Below are 19,662 nucleotides of genomic sequence, written 5' to 3' on the forward strand. Positions count from 1 at the left end.
ACTGCAAGGAGATCCAACCAGTCCACCCTAAAGGAGATCAGTCCTGGGTGTTCACTGGAAGGATTGATGCTGAAGCTGAAACTCCAATACTTTGGCCACCTCATGCAAAGAGTTGACTCACTGGAAAAGACCCTGATTCTGGGAGGGATTGGGGGCAGGAGGAGAAGGGGACGACAGAGATGAGATGGCTGGATGGCCATCACTGACTCGATGGACATGGGTTTGGGTGAACTCGGGAGTTGGTGATGGACAGGGAGGCCTGGCGTGCTGTGATTCATGGGGTCGCAAAGAGTCAGACACAACTGAGCGACTGAACTGAAGAGATCTCTGATCAGTATAATTGTCCTCATTCAAACTTTAAGAATTGGTCCTTTCTTTTTCTTGGAAGGCTGCCAAGATTCCACATGCCACTCTGGTGTGATTCCACAAAATGGCAAGAGTCCTTTGGACCCTCTGACTTGTCACCATCCCCTTTCTGTTTTAGACTTGGCCTAAGTATAGGCTTCTCCAGTGGTTCAGATGGTAAAGAATCTGCCTGCAAAACAGGAGACTCAGGTTTGATTTCTGGGTGGGGAAGATCCCCAGAGATGAAAATGGCAACCCACTCCAGTATTCTTGCCAGGGGAATCCCTTGGACAAAGGAGCTTGGTGGGCTATAGTCCATGGGGTTGCAAAGAGTCGGACATGGACGGAGCTACTTTTGCTTCACTTTCAAGCATAAAAGGAAAACATACAGTTGATTTGAATGTAAAGGATCTTCCCCTTTCTTATCAGTTGATCTGGTTTAAAAAAAAACAAAAGACGAAAAAACTGCAGAAATAGATTCTCTCTCCTTTTCCCAATAGCCAGTTTGTTGTTGTTCAGGCACTAAGTCGTGTCTGACTCTTTGCCACCCCATGGACTGCAGCACACCAGGCTTCCCTGTCCTTCACTATCTTCCAGCGTTTGCTCAAACACATGTCCATTGATTTGGTGACGCCATCCAATGGCCAGTTAATCAACCATTTAATTTTCCCCTGATACAAGCAGGCATCATCAATTATATAACCCTTGGAGTCATCAAACGTCTCCTGCCTTTCACAGCACAGATTTTTTTGTCTTGAATCCATATTTGGCTCACAGTTCTTTGGCTAACGTGGCTCTTGCTCTTTCTTTCACACAACTCTTGAATAATTTTTCTCATCCAAGAGCTACATCATCACTACCCAACAACCATCTTCCCCAAAAGGCAACATAACCTAGGAAAGGCACAGAGATGGGGGAGACTTGCTGGCTCCATCACATACTGGCCAGGTGAGCTTAGGCAAGTCAGTTAACCTAATTCCTTCCTATGTAAAAAGGGGCAACAGTACTTGCCTCATACGAGCATTTTATCAATTAAATGACATAAAGACATTGATTAGCAGGTGCCTGACAAATAGGAAACCCTAAAATTAACATTTACCGCTCCGACTTAAGCTATATATTTTTCTTCTTTTTTCTTTACTTCATCCATAAAAGTCTAGTTTCCTAGAAGCAAAATGCCTTTTTCCTGTGTCTCCACTTCGAAGTTGAGCCTTGAATTTTACAGATCGATCCCAACGCTGACTGCCAACAAGTCACAAAGTCTTTCACAGACTATCAAAAAAGTAAAACCCAAGCTGTACTATAGCAGAAAGGTGAAAGAGACAGGGGATGGGGGTAGAGGGGGCAGGGCAGTGGTGGGGAGAGACTATACACCTACAAGAGAAGGAAGCATAAAAGGTCTTCAGGAATAGTCCGTGTCTCTGCCCCTATGAGAACAAAACTATATAAAAGGTCTTAAAGCCCGTTATCAGCGGCTCTCCCTTCCCAGGACCCAGGACTCTGCTCCTGCCGGAAGCCCAGATGCATATTGTGGGCAGGACTGTATTTGCTGGGAATTTTGCATGATCCCAAATCATCTCCACAAGCACCTCTTCAATTAAACTTAAGTAATTGCAACAGAGGACACTTAGCATATTTTGCATCACAACTGAAGAATGGGCAGTCATGTTCCAGGGAGCAGAGCTCCTCCTGCCTTCTGTTAGGCAAAGCAAGGCTGACAAAGCTAGCTCACCAGGGTCCCCGGCTTCAGCCCTGAGGCTGCAGCAGTTGCCCGATGCTGCCACCTCCTGGCCACATCCAGCTATAACTATCACCAGATAATTTCCCACGTACAGGAGGAGCAGCGTTTTCATTCAGCAACATGCTAGCTTGTGAACGGACTGAGGGGCGGGCGAACAGGACCGTGAATTGACATTTTCTTTGAACAGAGCGGGTGCACAATTGCCTTTCCTCATATTATCTGCAGGCAGAAAAGTAAAGGATTCTCATATGAAGAAATCAAAAGAACGAGGGGAACATTTCTGCACCCTGAAAGACCATCCAAAGGCAGCTTTGACAACTAGGTTTCCTTTCTAACATGTACACTGCCATTCGTCCTCTTGATATTTTTATATTTGCACTTAATAGTTTACAAAGTCACTCTATGGTAAGATAAATGTTTAAAATCAACGCTAAAGGAATTGAGAAAAAAGCCAAAATATGAGTTGTTTTTTTTTTTTTTTTTTAATACAATGTAGACTTTAGGCTGTCCATTCTCTCACTGGCATGAAGATAACTGAGGTTACACCATGGGCTGTTTCTCAAGAGACTCTGGGATGTGGAGAGGCTGAGAGAAGAGGCATGTGGAACAATTTACTTGTCCTGTCAGTTAGAGGGAAATAGACCTTTCTTCCCTGTTCTGTGGCTGCAGTGAGCCAGGGCATGGACGTGCCTTCTGTTTAGCATGTATCCTCACCTGGGGATGCCAACTGAACCGGAAATAGGCATGCTGTAGTTCGAGCCCATTTAACTCCAGCCCTTGGGAAAGACGTCAACAGGGTTAAGGGTGGACCTTTGGGTCCAGCTCAGTTCATCAAGGCCAAGGGCAGGTAACGACAGATCACATTACACCTTAAGGCTCCTTCAGGAGGGGAGGGGACCTGTGACTTTAGTGTCTCAGTTTACAGACTCCTTGCTAGTCAAGCAGCAGCCATGGGGAGTTCGATGGGTGGACATGTGACCACAGAAAGCACAGAATGTAAATCTACCCCAAAGACAGAATATGTCTAGCTTAAAACATGAAAATTTGAGATCATTCTGAGTTATTTTCTCTCCGCCTAGAGATCAAAGATGGGACCAGCCGACTGGATGCCTACAACTATGTGACCATCTTGGGATTCTGTAAACCAGAGCCTGAAACTGTAGCGTTGTCCCCCGCAGCCGCCACTGGCCAGGTGTGGTCACAGACTGCTCAAACGTGGCTGATCCAAACTGGAGGCGCTGTAAATTTAAAATATAGGCTGGTTCTGGAGACAATACAAACTGAGCTTAAAACATCCCATTAGTAACTTTACACTGACTGTGTGTTGAAATGATAGTATCTTGGATATACTGGGTTGGGTTAAAGAAAATATATTATAAAATCAATTTCACCTGCTTCTTAGTTTTTTAAAGTGTCTTCTAGAAAACTTAAAGACTGCAGCTTACATAATAGCTCTCCTAAACAGCAATGGTCTATAGTAATATAATGCTACAGTTGTGAAGAGCCTTAGGGATCCAAATGTATCTGTTTTCAGACTTAGAACATCTCAGAAGGGGTTAAGGAACTTGCCAAAAGCCACAGCAACGGTGGCACAAGCATCTCTTCCTCTTCCAAGTTCAGTATATGCCTTTGTACTTTTTTTTTTTTTAATTTTAAAATCTTTAATTCTTACATGCGTTCCCAAACATGAACCCCCCTCCCACCTCCCTCCCCATAACGTCTCTCTGGGTCATCCCCATGCACCAGCCCCAAGCATGCTGTATCCTGCGTCAGACATAGACTGGCGATTCGATTCTTACATGATAGTATATATGTTAGAATGCCATTCTCCCAAATCATCCCACCCTCTCCCTCTCCCTCTGAGTCCAAAAGTCCGTTATACACCGCTGTGTCTTTTTTCCTGTCTTGCATACAAGGTCGTCATTGCCATCTTTCTAAATTCCATATATATGTGTTAGTATCCTGTATTGGTGTTTTTCTTTCTGGCTTACTTCACTCTGTATAATCGGCTCCAGTTTCATCCATCTCATCAGAACTGATTCAAATGAATTCTTTTTAATGGCTGAGTAATACTCCATTGTGTATATGTACCACAGCTTTCTTATCCATTCATCTGCTGATGGACATCTAGGTTGTTTCCATGTCCTGGCTATTATAAACAGTGCTGCGATGAACATTGGAGTACATGTGTCTCTTTCAATTCTGGTTTCCTCGGTGTGTGTGCCCAGCAGTGGGATTGCTGGGTCATAAGGCAGTTGTATTTTCAATTTTTAAAGAATCTCCATACTGTTCTGCATAGTGGCTGTACTAGTTTGCATTCCCACCAACAGTGTAGGAGGGTTCCCTTTTCTCCACACCCTCTCCAGCATTTATTGCTTGCAGATTTTTGGATCGCAGACATTCTGACTGGTGTGTAGTGGTACCTCATTGTGGTTTTGATTTGCATTTCTCTAATAATGAGTGATGTTGAGCATCTTTTCATGTGTTTGTTAGCCATCCATATGTCTTCTTTGGAGAAATGTCTATTTAGTTCTTTGGCCCATTTTTTGATTGGGTCGTTTATTTTTCTGGAATTGAGCTGCATAAGTTGCTTGTATATTTTTGAGATTAGTTGTTTGTCAGTTGCTTCATTTGCTATTATTTTCTCCCATTCAGAAGGCTGTCTTTTCACCTTGCTTATATTTTCCTTTGTTGTGCAGAAGCTTTTAATTTTAATTAGATCCCATTTATTTATTTTTGCTTTTATTTCCAGAATTCTGGGAGATGGATCATAGAGGATCCTGCTGTGATTTATGTCTGAGAGTGTTTTGCCTATGTTCTCCTCTAGGAGTTTTATAGTTTCTGGTCTTACATTTAGATCTTTAACCCATTTTGAGTTTATTTTTGTGTGCGGTGTTAGAAAGTGATCTAGTTTCATTCTTTTACAAGTGGTTGACCAGTTTTCCCAGCACCACTTGTTAGAGATTGTCTTTACTCCATTGTATATTCTTGCCTCCTTTGTCAAAGATAAGGTGTCCATATGTGTGTGGATTTATCTCTGGGCTTTCTATTTTGTTCCATTGATCTATATGTCTGTCTTTGTGCCAGTACCATACTGTCTTGATGACTGTGGCTTTGTAGTAGAGCCTGAAGTCAGGCAAGTTGATTCCTCCAGTTCCATTCTTATTTCTCAAGATTGCTTTGGCAATTCGAGGTTTTTTGTATTTCCATACAAATCTTGAAATGATTTGTTCTAGTTCTGTGAAAAATATGGCTGGTAGCTTGATTACCTTTGTACTTTTTAACAGCATCAAATTAAAGTAACTCATACTGAAGCCTAAGAACCTTTTTCAAATTAATGTAAGATGTCTGTATATTAAATAATACTTTGTATATAAACAGATGTGATTAAGGATTAACATATCCTCATCCCAACCAGTCCAAAGTATTCCATTTCTGATTCCTCCTAGAACCCTGTCACTTAGAATTCTGACAACCTCTGCAGTGATAGACATACTCACTAAATGAAGGCTGAGCACCTGATGTCAAACATATACCCGGCACTCAGGAATTATCCTTCATTTGCCAAGAGCCAAGAGTTTCTCTTCATGATTCCATCAGCAGGCCTCTCCTTCAAACAAACACTCAAAATTAAAAGTTTCATATTCTAAACTGATCAAATTAAAAACATTAATCACGTACCTTGATAAACACGTCATAAACCCCAGATACCTTTCACAGGACAACTTGTTTTAACAAGGTAAAATAAAATAAAATCTGGTTTGATATAAGGTAGAAGATATGCAAAGTTTTGATTCTACATGATTGGACTACAGAGGTTACCACCGACAAAAATAATTAGCTCAAAAGAATGCATCAATTCTAAGGGAAATACATCACTTTTCATAGCTGTTATACATATAAATGTCTACTGCAGTTGTGAACTATGTAGAAAGATGTAAAAACTGAAGCTAGGATCATAGATAAGGTAGCAGGGAGGAAAAGGCACCTAGAACACAAATGAGAAGTTACATCCAGGCTTCTGGAAGAGCTAGCTTATGGTCTAGGTCTTCCAGATACCCAATTAAAAAGATACCTAATTATGGTATATTTAAAGAAGAGATGCTAGAAAAGCAGGAGAACCAGGTAGTCTGCGAGTCAAGAAGGTGGCATTAATGACACCAGAAAGTATTTCTAGAAATTCAACACTGTGACTGGATCTGCTCATTAGAACTCCTTATGTGTGCTGTTGCTCAGCAGTTGCTCAATCATGTCCAGATTCTTAGCAACCCCATGGACTGTATCCACCAGGCTCCTCTGCCCACGGAATTCTTCAGGGAAGAATACTGGAGTGGGTTGCCATTCCCATCTTCAGGGGATCTTCCCAACCCAGGGATCAAACCCATGCCTCCTTCATTGCAGGTGGATTCTTCACCATCTGAGCCATCAGGGAAGCTCAGAAATCATTAGGGTGGTACCAAATCTCATTCATTATGGGTTTTGTCCCATTGATGGCATCACTGACTCAATGGACATGAGTTTGAGCAAACTCCAGGAGATAGTGAAGGACAGGGAAGTCTGCTACAATCCATGGGGTTGCAAAGAGGCAGGCAAAAGTTAGTGACTGATAAATCTCTCATTCTGGGTTCTGTCTATTAAAATGTGTCAGGCACTCTATTAAAACTATTCTCCTGAAAACCACCAGTTACCTCCTAGTCTCCAAATCCATAGTAATCCTTCAGTCTCTTAACAATATAATCACTGTCTTGAAACTTCTTTGGGGATTGTTTTCCTTGATAAGACTACTGGTGGTCCTTCTCCTTCTATCTTTTTCTCTTCTTTTGAAATTCAGCTTTGACTCCATAATTACAAACGTTTCACATGTGTCTGGACCTATAACAGTGCTTTCTACACATACCTGCTGAATTAGGGGAAAAAAGCCATGAGGTGGCGGGGCGGGGGGGGGGGGGGTGCGGGCAGAGAGAGGTGATGAGAGACTCAGGGGAGAAGGGGAAGTTTGGAAGGTGGGACAGCCAGTCCATGATGAAGCCTGATATATGAAGACGGCACAGGCAGCCAACACAGATTGGAGGTAATTGTCATTTAAGAGAGAGAAAGGACCCTGAATTCAGGATACCAGGGCTATCCCAACAGTCAAACAATTCTGGAAAGCACCAGGTTAAACAAAGCAAAATAGGTTTGGCTTCTTTAAGACTTTATAATGAATTTTATAAGCTAATAATGTGTATCAGAGTTTCAAAGAATAGTAAACACTATTTTCTCAACTGAAAATTGTTTTCCTCTCTGCAGAAAATCTTAAAGGACTAGGGAATCACTTTAATTTCTTTCTGGTTGTGCTTATTAGTATATAATGTGTATTCAGCACAGCATTAACTGCTCACGTGCTGTGAGAGATAAAATTAGAAGATTCTGTTGCTACCTTTGAGAATAAAACATTCTAATTAGGAAAATTAGAGAAAAGCCAAAGATAGTTCATAATAAAATCCTATGAGATCAGACTCTAAATACAGAAGAAAAGATACTGAACAGCAAAATCTAAATGTCACCATTCTCAATTATTTGCCTTTGCTAAATATAGCAACATAAGTAGAGGGCAAACTGAGAAACAGATGAGACAAACTGGGGGAAATACACCCGTGATATTAAACGTCAGCCCAATTCCATCTTTTCTCCTAAAATGACTCCAAAGAGGACCAACTGTGATCTTTAAGACAAAACGTTGGTCAATATTCTTTTATTTCCACAAGTAAAAAATAAAAAGCAATAATTCAATTGTGTATGCATATTTCTCTTCCAGAATTGTGACCAACTATTAAGAATATCCGGAAATAGGTCAGTTTCTGTTTTAAAAATCATTTAGTCATCTATGATCTTCATTCTAGTGATGTGGCTAGATCACTTCTAGTGATCAAAAGGTCATTCTAGTGATCTAGTGATCTTCATTCTAGTGATCCTTACTTTGTGGAACAGGGAGACACAGGGCAGGAGTGGGGGAAACAGAATTTAGAAAGATCAAGACTGAATCCTTAAGGGCAATAACAAGAGTCCCTCCTAACCCTTAGGGGCTTGGTTCACATAAGAGACAAATGCTTTAGGGCAGTGGTCCCCAACCTTTTGACCCCAGGAACCGGTTGCATGGAAGATAATTTTTCCAAGGACCAGGGTCGGGGGAGGATGGTTCGAGTGCATTACACCTACTGTGCCCTTTACTTCTATTCTTATTATACCAGTTCCACCTCAGATCATGGAGTATCAGATCCCAGAGGTCGGGGACCCCTGTTTAGGGGACTGGAAAGACTGTGAGGTGGGAATGAAGAAAGACACATGTTTTCAGGAGAACAAATGGCAGACGGAAGAAACAAGGAAGAGAACCGGATTCTCTTTCAAGGACCTACCGTTCCATCCCCACCACAGGCCAGGATCCGCAGGTTTGGTACCTTCCTATACAACTCAAGCCTGTGGAGGAAACAGGAAAAAGTTAACAAAAGAGCCTATCCCTGGCCACGGCAGAGAGCATTATTCCAACACACAGCACAAAAGAGGGCGAGGGGGCAGGTGAAGAGAATGTATAATCATGAGGATGGTAATACCTTCAAAACTAGTTACAAAGTGACCCGATCTGAGTGATCACAAGAGGACTGACTCCAACAATCGGATGAGAGGTTGGCACCCAACACCATTTTTAAGTGGCCGGTATTGGAACATCCTGGCGCTTATTTCCCATAACTCCTATTAATGTGTCAACTCACATTATTTCCCTCATTAGTGTCAACTTCCTTCTTTTTCTTTCCAGTCATTCTCCTCCTCCTTTCTCACAGAAAACCATCATTAATCAATAGTCCTTATAAGTCTCTTCCTTATATTTGATTAGCTTTCCTCAGATCTATTTATTTTTCAGACTTATACTTCCCACTCTTAACCCTAGAAGACCTTCTTCAGAGAGATGGGACACCCCACTAGCATTACTACAATGGCACCCACAATTCCACTCACTTGCTAATACTAAAACCTCCATTTATACTTCTCAGCCCAAAGAGGGAAGATGTACCGAATTTTATTTTGTCTCCTTGAAAATAGATCTTTCCTGTTGTCTCTGAAGAAAATGTAATGACACTTCCGCTACGAAACTGTCTGCTGAAGTGAAGATACTAATGGCTCTATTCCAGAAACATCACCTTATTTACATCAAATGACATTTTTTCTGAAAACAGTTCCTGTCTTGCCATATTCTTTATGGTGATCTATGAAGTTATCTACCTAAAGTCTAACTGAAAATGATAAAATCTTAAGGAAAGTAAACATAAAAGGGCAAAACCCAGGATAGTATATTTGATTTAATACATCTGAATGCAGAAGAAAAAAAAATAGAAGTCTTATAGCAAACTCTAGTGGCAAAGAAGTTCATAGACCAGAAGAATGACAACAGAAATTAATTTTCATAATTAATGTTCTCCTGCATGCTTAAAATATATAATTTATCCATTTCATAGAGGAATATTATTTTTCTAGAAATTATCTGATAAATTCTCAGAAATTATCTGAGTGCTTCTTTGCCTCTGATATTACTTATTGAAAAGTAATTATTATCTCTTTAGCTCTAAGGTTTAACATATGAATTCTGAACTATCATATTAGATGGGTTTTCAAAAGGGAACCAGACAACAGCAGAAACATCCCTGGCTCTTTCCTACCATACACCCTTCCACCAAAAGGAAGATATGAGATACATGTCAGCTACAAGTAGACTTTATTTTTCACCACTTTCAACAAAAAATAGAGAATGAAATTTCTGAGAGGCTCAAACAAGGAATTGAACAGGAACTAGAATGTCTCCCCCACTCTGCTATGGAATTTACAGGTGTAATCAATTCACTCGTTTCACAAGTGGTCACGGATGCATATATATACACACAATCTCTAAACCAAATAAACAAACACATTCATAAACAGATCATGGCCACTCTCCACAAAGAAACACTTGTTCCTGTTAAGGGACATCTCCAAAGCCATACATGCAGAAGTAGAAAAAGGATGGATCCTTTCTCAATCCAGACTTGCCCCTTATCCACAATTACACGTGTCTAAGCAACAAACACATGAGGAGTTAGTAACACACAGGATATGTGTTGAATGAAACTTAGCCAGGGAAGAGAGGAAACATCAGGTGAAGTTTTAGAGGGACAGTAGTAGAGGTGAGCAAGTAGATGAAAGACAGAGAATGCTTCACGATGTAATCAAATAATAGAGCAGGACCCCCAAACAGAGAGATCTTCTCACTCGCCTAAAGCGGTATGAACCACAGAGGGTATTTCCAGACTTACGCGTCTTTCGGTCCTTCCTGAGACAGGTCAAACACTTGCCGTGGATTCAGGTACCACATGAACATCTGCAGGACTTTGGTTCCCTGCAACAACAACAACAAAAGACAATAAGAGGAGGAGGCTTCCAAATATTAGCTCCTCATTTAAAGAATAAAAATAAATCCTGTCCTGAAAAATAATATCGAAATATATAGAGAGGTAGTTAAAAGTCATGGGCTTTGGCCATCTCTATACATAGGTTGAATGCTTACATACACACTGTTAACTCATGAAACTCTGAGCAATTTCTCTAATTTCATTAGGCTCAGTTCTCAATGCAGAGATAAAAATGTCTACTTCACAGTGTGCTGTGTGCTAAGTCACTTCAGTCGTGTCCAATTCTTTGTGACCCTATGGACCATAGTCCACCAGGCTCCTCTGTCCATCGGATTTTCCAGGCAAGAATACTAGAGTGGGTTGCCATTTCCTCCTCCAGGAGATCTTTCCAACCCAGGGATCCATCCTGTGTCCCTTACATCTCCTGCACTGGAAGGAGAGTTCTTTACCACTAGCACCACCTGGGGAGCCCTTCACAGACTTGTTGCAAAGATTAAATACAGTGTGGATGGCATGCAGTAAGTGCTTAATGATTGAGCCCTATTAGCTTTTGTCATCATTATCTAATTCATGAAAATCCACATAGGAAAGTTAGTCAACTTATGCAATTTAACATTAATTTTTATTTTATTGTGCAGATTACTAGTGTCTTTGCATAATATGAAATATGGACAGTATTAACTAAATATAATTTTCTTGAAATAAATGTTTTTAACCACAGCACAAGTATCTCAGGCTCCCCATTATTTATAATATATGGTGTTTTCAAATCTTACTTTGACATTTTTCAATTTCCATGTCTGTACCTGTGTCTATTTCTCAAAACCATTTCCAGAGTGTCTTGAGTAATTGCAACATTTATAGAGCTGTCATCATGGCAAATACAGGGCACTTCCAGAGGTCATTTCTTAAAGTGAATTGAGCAAAACAATAAAAGAATAATTTTTACATTCAGTTCAGTTGCTCAGTCGTGTCCGACTCTTTGCGACCCCATGAATCGCAGCACGCCAGGCCTCCCTGTCCATCACCAACTCCCAGAGTTTACCCAAACTCATGTCCATCGAGTCGGTGATGCCATCCAGCCATCTCATCCTCTGTCGTCCCCTTCTCCTCCTGCCCCCAATCCCTCCCAGCATCAGGGTCTTTTCCAATGTGTCAACTCTTCGCATGAGGTCACCAAAGTATTGGAGTTTCAGCTTTAGCATCAGTCCTTCCAATGAACGCCCAGGACTGATCTCCTTTAGGATGGACTGGTTGGATCTCCTTGCAGTCCAAGAAGCTGCTGCCACTGCTGCTGCTGCTGCTGCTAAATCGCTTCAGTCGTGTCCTTTTCTGAGCGACCCCATAGATGGCAGCCTACCAGGCTCCACTGTCCCTGGGATTCTCCAGGCAAGAACACTGGAGTGGGTTGCCATTTCCTTCTCCAATGCACGAAAGTGCAACATGAAAGGGAATTCACTCAGTCATGTCCGATTCTTTGCGACCCCACAGACTGCAGCCCGCCAGGCTCCTCCATCCATGGGATTTTCCAGGCAAGAGTACTGGAGTGGGGTGCCGTTGCCTTCTCCGACTCTGTATTTGAGAGTCATCCTATTATAGTAGAAATAGCACGATATTTGAGTCAGAGCTAACCTGGATGTTCTAACTGGGTTACTGTGAACGTTTATAATCTTGTAGAAATTCAGCATGTAAAATACGGCAATGTCTGCTTCCCAGGGTGATTACGAGAATTAAATGGATCAGTAATAGTTACATATCCAGCACAGTACGTGGCACAAAATAGGCCTTTGTAAATGTTAGCCCCTTTCTTTTTTGCTCCTTGTTAATCTATTCATTAAATTACACTTGAGGGTGTGAGGGCTAAAATGTACTTTATAATTATCACATTGTTATGCCAGTTGTTGCAGAGGCCACTGTAGGTCTTTTGTTCCACATCTCATCAAACCTCTAATTTAAAAGTTCTGCTTTATCATGTGCTTGCTATAAATTTAGGAATAACACTCTATCCTTAATTATTACAACTAACCCAATCCTTCAGTTTCACCAAATGACATGCTTCCCTTCCTATAAAATTCAAACATGCGTTTCGATACATAATGGCAACCAAATAGGAGACTGCTCTCTCCTTTCCATACCAGGCCTTGGTATCAAGTCAATTGGGATTATTTCAGGTAATCTTTTATGTTTCATAGGTAACACCAGAGTCATTTGAATGACCAATTGGCTTATTAAAAACTTCCAACTGACTTGCTAGAAAATTAAATTCTCACTTTTAGGTTCCTAGGGCAACGTGTATTGTCAGTGTTAATTACTCCCTTCTTGTCACCTTTGGCTCTGGTAGAGTGTGCATTTCAACTTCAGCTTCTTTTACGCATATAATACTAGGTAATTCACACCTTTCAAAAATACAAATAAGAAGCACTGAGAAGGCTTTTTTTTAATCTTCAAATTTCTCTAAAAGGTTTGGGTGTCCACACTGTCTTGGCTTTTGCTCATTCTGTGTAAGGTAGAACACCTAACTGTCTATAGTTATCCTTTTGAAGAAGGATCATTTTTTAAGGCTGATAAATTTTGCACCCCATGCTTCTAGGAGGCGCCACTGACACTGGAGTCTACTGGAATGAGGCACTCTGGAACTGAGCAGGGGTCACCGGCATAAACACGCAAGGCTGCCCTTAAGTGTTTACCTTCAGCTCAGTTCAGTTCAGTCGCTCAGTCGTGTCCAACTCTTTTCGACCCCATGAATTGCAGCGTGCCAGGCCTCCCTGTCCATCACCAACTCCCGGAGTTCACCCAAACCCACGTCCATCGAGTCAGTGATGCCATCCAGCCATCTCATCCTCTGTCGTCCCCGTCTCCTTCTGCCCCCAATCCTTCCCAGCATCAGAGTCTTTTCCAATGAGTCAACTCTTCAGTAACCTTTCTAAAATACATTCGTTTGCGAAAATGGTCAGTGTCTGAATAACGCATTGCACTGTATTAAGTCAATCTTAGTGGGTAAAGAAAAGAAGCTAGGCACACATTCAAGTCAGTTCTATTAATTCTGCTGTTACCGCTAGGATGAGTTACTTTAGGGCTTTAATAGGTACAGTCTATTCAATAGAATTGAATGAGTGGACAAGTACCAACTCACCAGGAAAAGGGTGATTTCTTTCTTTCTCACAGACAAGAGTAAGCCTACTCCTTCATTTACACAATTCACTAGCAAGTTCCAAACACTCTCACGGTCATCACATGCTATATGCCTTGCAAAAGCTGACTTTCTGAGCAAGAGGTTCTTTTTTTCGTTTTCTCTACATTAAAAAAAAAGGCTATTATACATCAATTCTAATACACTCTGAAGAGTATTCTCAGACATAAGGTTGTAGCTATAATACCTCAATATTTTTTAAGATATTGTGAGATTTGATATTCCTATGGAATGTTAAAGTGGAGAAGGCAATGGCACCCCACTCCAGTACTCTTGCCTGGAAAATCCCATGGATGGAGGAGCCTGCTGGGCTGCAGTCCATGGGGTCGCTAAGAGTAGGACACGACTGAGCGACTTCACTTTCACTTCTCACTTTCATGCATTGGAGAAGGAAATGGCAACCCACTCCAGTGTTCTTGCCTGGAGAATCCCAGGGACGGGGGAGCCTGGCGGGCTACTGTCTATGGGGTTGCACAGAGTCGGACACGACTGAAGCGACTTAGCAGCAGCAGCAGCAGCATCGAATGTTAAAACATTGTTCTTTCCAGCTCTAGGTGTCAGGAAACAGAATGGGGCATCATAGAACAACTTTCAAGAAAATAGATACACTTCTCTAGATAGAAACAAGCAGTATTCATCCACTCACCTACTAAGGGCCAGGTACAGTTTTAGGTAAGGGAATCAGGAGATGGGCAAGACAGAGAAGATTCTTGTTCTCAAAAGGGAATTCTCTGAATTATTCATAGAATATAGTAATTTGGGGGTAAAAAGAATCAACTAAGAATGGGTCAGTTCAAACAGCAGCGCATCAAGCACTGAAATTCTCTTGGAAGGCTGACTGGTCTATGCTACTAAGCAAGCCTTGGTTTATACCACAGAAATATTTTCTAGATCATGAAAAGAACTGTCCACAAGAAACATCTGAGGAAAATCTAACAGCAGGAGGAAGAGGTGAAGAAATCTCTTAACCCAAACAATCCCAAAGGAATACCTAACTTATGCAATAAATCTGCGTTAGGCTCCTAACCTGTACCCATGTGTGCACCCAGGAGCTCAACACAAAATAGTCACTCACTAACGATGGTCAGTGCTATGTTAAAGATGCCAACTGAAATGCGTGAGTGGCCAGTGGAGATACTCAAAGCCCAGCCGTGGGGACAGGACGAAGGCGTCCTATATATGATACTTGAACTTTGTCTTGAAAGATGAGTAGAGTTAACCATTTGTTTTTAGATGAAGTAGACAAAAATGTTTTAGGCACAACCCATGTGAAGCAGCAAGACGTATCCCGGAAAAACTATATTCCTTTCAGTCTCTGGACCATAAGGCCGGGGTGGTGGGAGATGAAACTGCACAAGTGAGTTGCAGATTAATTCATATAGACCAGGGGTCCCCAACTCCCAGGCCATGGACCACCTGTCCACAGCCTGTCAGGAACCAGGCAGCAAAGCAGGAGATGAGCAGCAGGTGAGCGAGGGAAGCTTCATCTGTATTTATAGTTGCTTCCCATCACTCATATTACCGCCTGAGCTCAACTATCTAGTTAAATGAAAATAAGCTCAGGGCTCCCACTGATTATGTATTTATGGTGAGTTATATAAATATTTCATTATATATCACACATAATAATAATTGAGATAAAGTGCACAATAAATGTAATGCACTTGAATCATCCTGAAACCATCTCCAACTCCACCACCCCACAGTCCAAGGAAACATTGTCTTTCACGAAACCAGTCCCTGGTGCCATCAAGGTTGGAGACCGCTGATACAGGCTATGGAGCTTGGGCTTTGTTTTGCAGGAAATGAGAGTCCCTGAAGTGCTTGAATCAGGAGAATAGGACTTACATTTTGATACATCAGTATAACTACAGACTAAGGAGCTAGACATCCAGGCCCTATGAAAGGGGCTAGATGGCTTGGTTTGTGGTATACACTAATGTCTGTTCTTTAAAATTCACACTCAACATGAAGGTAGAGCCTTCGGAAATGGCACACAAAAGACACGCAACATGTAACATCACTAATTATTAGATAACTGCAAATCAAAACCAAAATGAGGTTATCACCTCAATGGTCAGAAAGGTCATCATCAAAAAGTCTACAAAGAATAAATGCTGGAGAGAGTGCAGAGAAAAGGGAACCCTCCTACACTGTTGGTGAGAATGTATATCAGTGCAGCCACTATGAACAATAGTATGAAGGTTCCTCAGAAAACCAAAAATAGAGCTGCCATATGATATAGCAGTTGTATTCCTGGGCACATAACCAGAGAATGGCTCAATTTGAAAATATATATGGACACCAATGTTCATAGCAATACTATTCACAATAGCCAAGACATAGAAGCAACCTAAATTCCATCACAGATAAATGAATAAGAGAGATGTTATATATATATCAGTTCAGTTCAGTCGCTCAGTCATGTCCAACTCCCTGCAACCCCATGAAGCGCAGCACGCCAAGCCTCCCTGTCCATTACCAACACCCAGAGTCCACCCAAACTCATGTCCATTGAGTTGGTGATGCCATCTAACCATCTCATCCTCTGCCATCCCCTTCTCCTTCTGCCTTCAATCTTTCTCAGCATCAGGGTCTTTTCAAATGAGTCAGCTCTTCAAATCAGGTGGCCAAAATATTGGAGTTTCAGCTTCAACATCAGTCCTTCCAAAGAATACCCAGGACTGATCTCCTTTAGAATGGACTGGTTGGATCTCCTTGCAGTGCAAGGGACTCTCAAGTCTTCTCCAATACCACAGTTCAAAAGCATCAATTCTTCGGCACTCAGCTTTCTTCATAGTTCAACTCTCACATCCATACATGACTACTGGAAAAACCATAACCTTGACTAGACGGACCTTTGTTGGCAAAGTAATGTCTCTGCTTTTCACTATGCTATCTAGGTTGGTCGTAACTTTCCTTCTGAGGAATAAGCGTCTTTTAATTTCATGGCTGCAATCACCATCTGCAGTGATTTTGGAGCCCCAAAAAATAAAGTCTGACACTGTTTCCACTGTTTCCCCATCTATTTCCCATGAAGTGATGGGACCAGATGCCATGATCTTCGTTTTCTGAATGTGGAGCTTTAAGCCAACTTTTTCACTCTCCTCTTTCACTTTCATCAAGAGGCTTTTGAGTTCCTCTTCACTTTCTGCCATAACGGTGGTGTCATCTGCATATCTGAGGTTATTGATATTTCTCTGGGCAATCTTGATTCCAGCTTGTGCTTCTTCCAGCCCAGCGTTTCTCATGATGTACTCTGCATAGCAGTTAAATAAGCAGGGTGACAATATACAGCCTTGACGTACTCCTTTTCCTATTTGGAACCAGTCTGTTGTTCCATGTCCAGTTCTAACTGTTGCTTCCTGACCTGCATACAGATTTGTCAAGAGGCAGGTCAGGTGGTCTGGTATTCCCATCTCTTTCAGAATTTTCCACAGTTTATTGTGATCCACACAGTCAAAGGCTTTGGTATAGTCAACAAACAAAGTATTATATAAAATAGATAAACAATAAGATCCTACCGTAAAGCACAGGGAGCTATTACTCAACATCCTTTAATAAGCTATAATGGAAAAAATATACACAGACTGTATCACTTCACTGTACAGTAGACACACAACAATGTAAATCAACTATATCTCAATAAAAAAAATCATAATGGTTTTGGATTTATGCTTAGGTTGGGCACAGTAGAAAACAACATCTTCTTTGAGGTTGTTTGTTCAGTATTTAGAAGTAGTTTGGGGATTCGGATTTGAAGTTACTTCTTCTTGTCTCTTCTTTCCTCCTACTTGGGTTGACTTTCCCTGGCCTGAGTCAGGACAGGTGTCCCTGATGTGGGAACGCCTGCCCAAGGATAGGGGCGCGAACTCAGTCAATATGAGCCTGTCCACAGACTGAACATCCTTTCCTCCTATAACCTGCTGATAAGCTCCCTGGGAACTCCCATCCAAGGGTCCAACTCATGCCATGTCTGAACCCTGGGATTTCACACCGAACAGTGTAAGCACCTAAGGATGGACCCTTGACTCTAAGGATTGCCTGGCTAGAATAACTAGTGGTCAGATCCCCTGCTTACAGGAAATAAAGCCTATGAAATATATTCTACGAAAACCTGAAATGAAGCCTAACCTACAAGAACACTGAATCACTATGTTGGACACCTGAAACCAATATATTATAAGTCAGCTACCGCTCAGTTAAAAGAAAGACATCTGCCTAACCATGCATGTATAATATGTCACTGAAGATGAAATTTGTGAAGGAGACCCAGTGGGAAAGCAGGAAGCATTGAGAGGCATCAGAAAGGCCCATAAGACTCAGGCACAAATGTGCTACTGAGTCAGGGGCATCCAAAAAAACATTGAGTGTTGAAATTAAAGCAGAGATACGCATGAGCAGTCAGGCCCTTACTCGAGCCCTCAGGTTTCCACACTGAGGAGGGGATCACGCAGGAGTAAAGTTTATCTTTCTTCTTTTCTGCAGGAGATGACACTAAAGTTGATATCGCAACCCCTAACTCTAGTGAATGCTCCCTCACATAGCTCACATCCCACCAAGAACAGCCATACCCCCAACCTCCAAAGCTTTGCAGAACACCCAGCACGTGTCTACCTGAAGGGGAAGAAAGAGAGACAATTACTGTGAAGCACCTGTTTAAATGAGGCTTCTCTAGTGGCTCAGACATTAAAGGATCTGCCTGCAATGCGGGAGACCCGGGTTTGACCCCTGGGTCAGGAAGATCCCCTGGAAAAGGGAATGGCAGCCAAGTCCAGTATTCTTGCCTGGAGAATTCCATGGACGGAGGAGCCTGGTGGGCTGCAGTCATGGGGTTGCAGAGAGTCGGACAAGACCAAGCGACTAACATACAAACACATCTGTTTAAAAGAAGTCATTGTTTAAAAAATAAGAAATAAAAACCGCCCCCATGTTCAGCTCAGTATCTTCCTGCCAAGTGCTGGAAATTTTCTGAAAAAATACTGAAGAAAAAAAAAAAGAGCTATAGGCATTTTACTTGCCACCAGATGGCGATGTAGTCTAGTTATTTGAAGAATAGTTATTTAAGAAGGTTTTGTGTGTGTGTGTGTGAGTGTCTAAGTCTGAAGCCTAACCTTCAAGAACAGAAAGGGGTGGGGGGAGCACTTTATATCTAGACACAGATGAGCAAGACAAATCAATTCTTAAAAGGCAAAAGCCCTGATTTAACAATCAAAAAACAGAGTCCAGGAGATCTTCATGACCGAGGGATCAAACTCACGTGTCTTGCATCTCCTGCATTGGCGGGGATTCTTTAGAAAACGGAAGCCCCATTTCTCTATTAATTGCTGTAAACTCCTGTGAATCAGTGTGGTCTCCGAGCTGCAGCAACGGTGGCACCAGGAAGCTTGTCAGAAAAGCAGGATTTCATAGGCACCCCAACTCACTGAATCAGAATCTGCATTTTAACAGGATCCCTAGGTGATTCATGCACACAGAAGCTTAAGAGGAAACAAGGCCATGATTCTTAACACTTGCTGGACAAGAAAGTCATCTAGGAGCTTAGACCAGTTAAGGCGCCCTGTACTCACAGGTCTCAGCATGGGGTGGAGCGCACACCACCATCTTTAAAGGCTGCTGCGGTCTTTAAAGGCTGCTGGGGTCTTTAAAGGCTGCTGCGGTCTTTAAAGGCAGTGGGAGTTGAGAACCACTTCTCTGGGCTAAGAGATGAGCCTCCTTGAAGACAATAAGGAGAAACTGAGACGCTATTTTTCAAACAAAAAAAATAAACCTTCATCTCCAATAAATTCTCACCTGCTGTGCTCCTCACACAAGGCCCAGGTAATCTCAGAAACCCTGACAGGACTCTGATGATGTGTCCCTAAATGAGTCCCACAGAAGACTGATATCAGAATTACCTGAGACGCTCACCAGTGGCACTCCCGGGCCTCACCCCAGACACACAGCACCAGATTTTATAGGGTAGAATA

The 19,662-nt window shown here is 41.9% G+C and overlaps 1 protein-coding gene across 2 annotated transcripts in view; it reads right to left on the reverse strand.

Annotated features, from left to right (window-relative positions):
* The window catches only part of DGKI (diacylglycerol kinase iota), a 504,155-nt gene that overhangs the window by 216,202 nt on the left and 268,291 nt on the right, over nucleotides 1–19,662 (reverse strand). For both annotated transcript variants that reach the window (XM_068972548.1, XM_068972547.1), the window contains exons 11-12: nucleotides 10,408–10,490; nucleotides 8,482–8,542 (exon numbers count right to left, since the gene is read on the reverse strand). In XM_068972548.1, coding sequence (XP_068828649.1) covers nucleotides 8,482–8,542; nucleotides 10,408–10,490 — 144 coding nt within the window. The remainder of the gene's footprint in view (nucleotides 1–8,481; nucleotides 8,543–10,407; nucleotides 10,491–19,662) is intronic.

Source organism: Capricornis sumatraensis, chromosome 5 (genome assembly GCF_032405125.1).
Source record: "Capricornis sumatraensis isolate serow.1 chromosome 5, serow.2, whole genome shotgun sequence".
In the NCBI taxonomy this organism is placed as follows: Eukaryota; Metazoa; Chordata; class Mammalia; order Artiodactyla; family Bovidae; genus Capricornis; species Capricornis sumatraensis.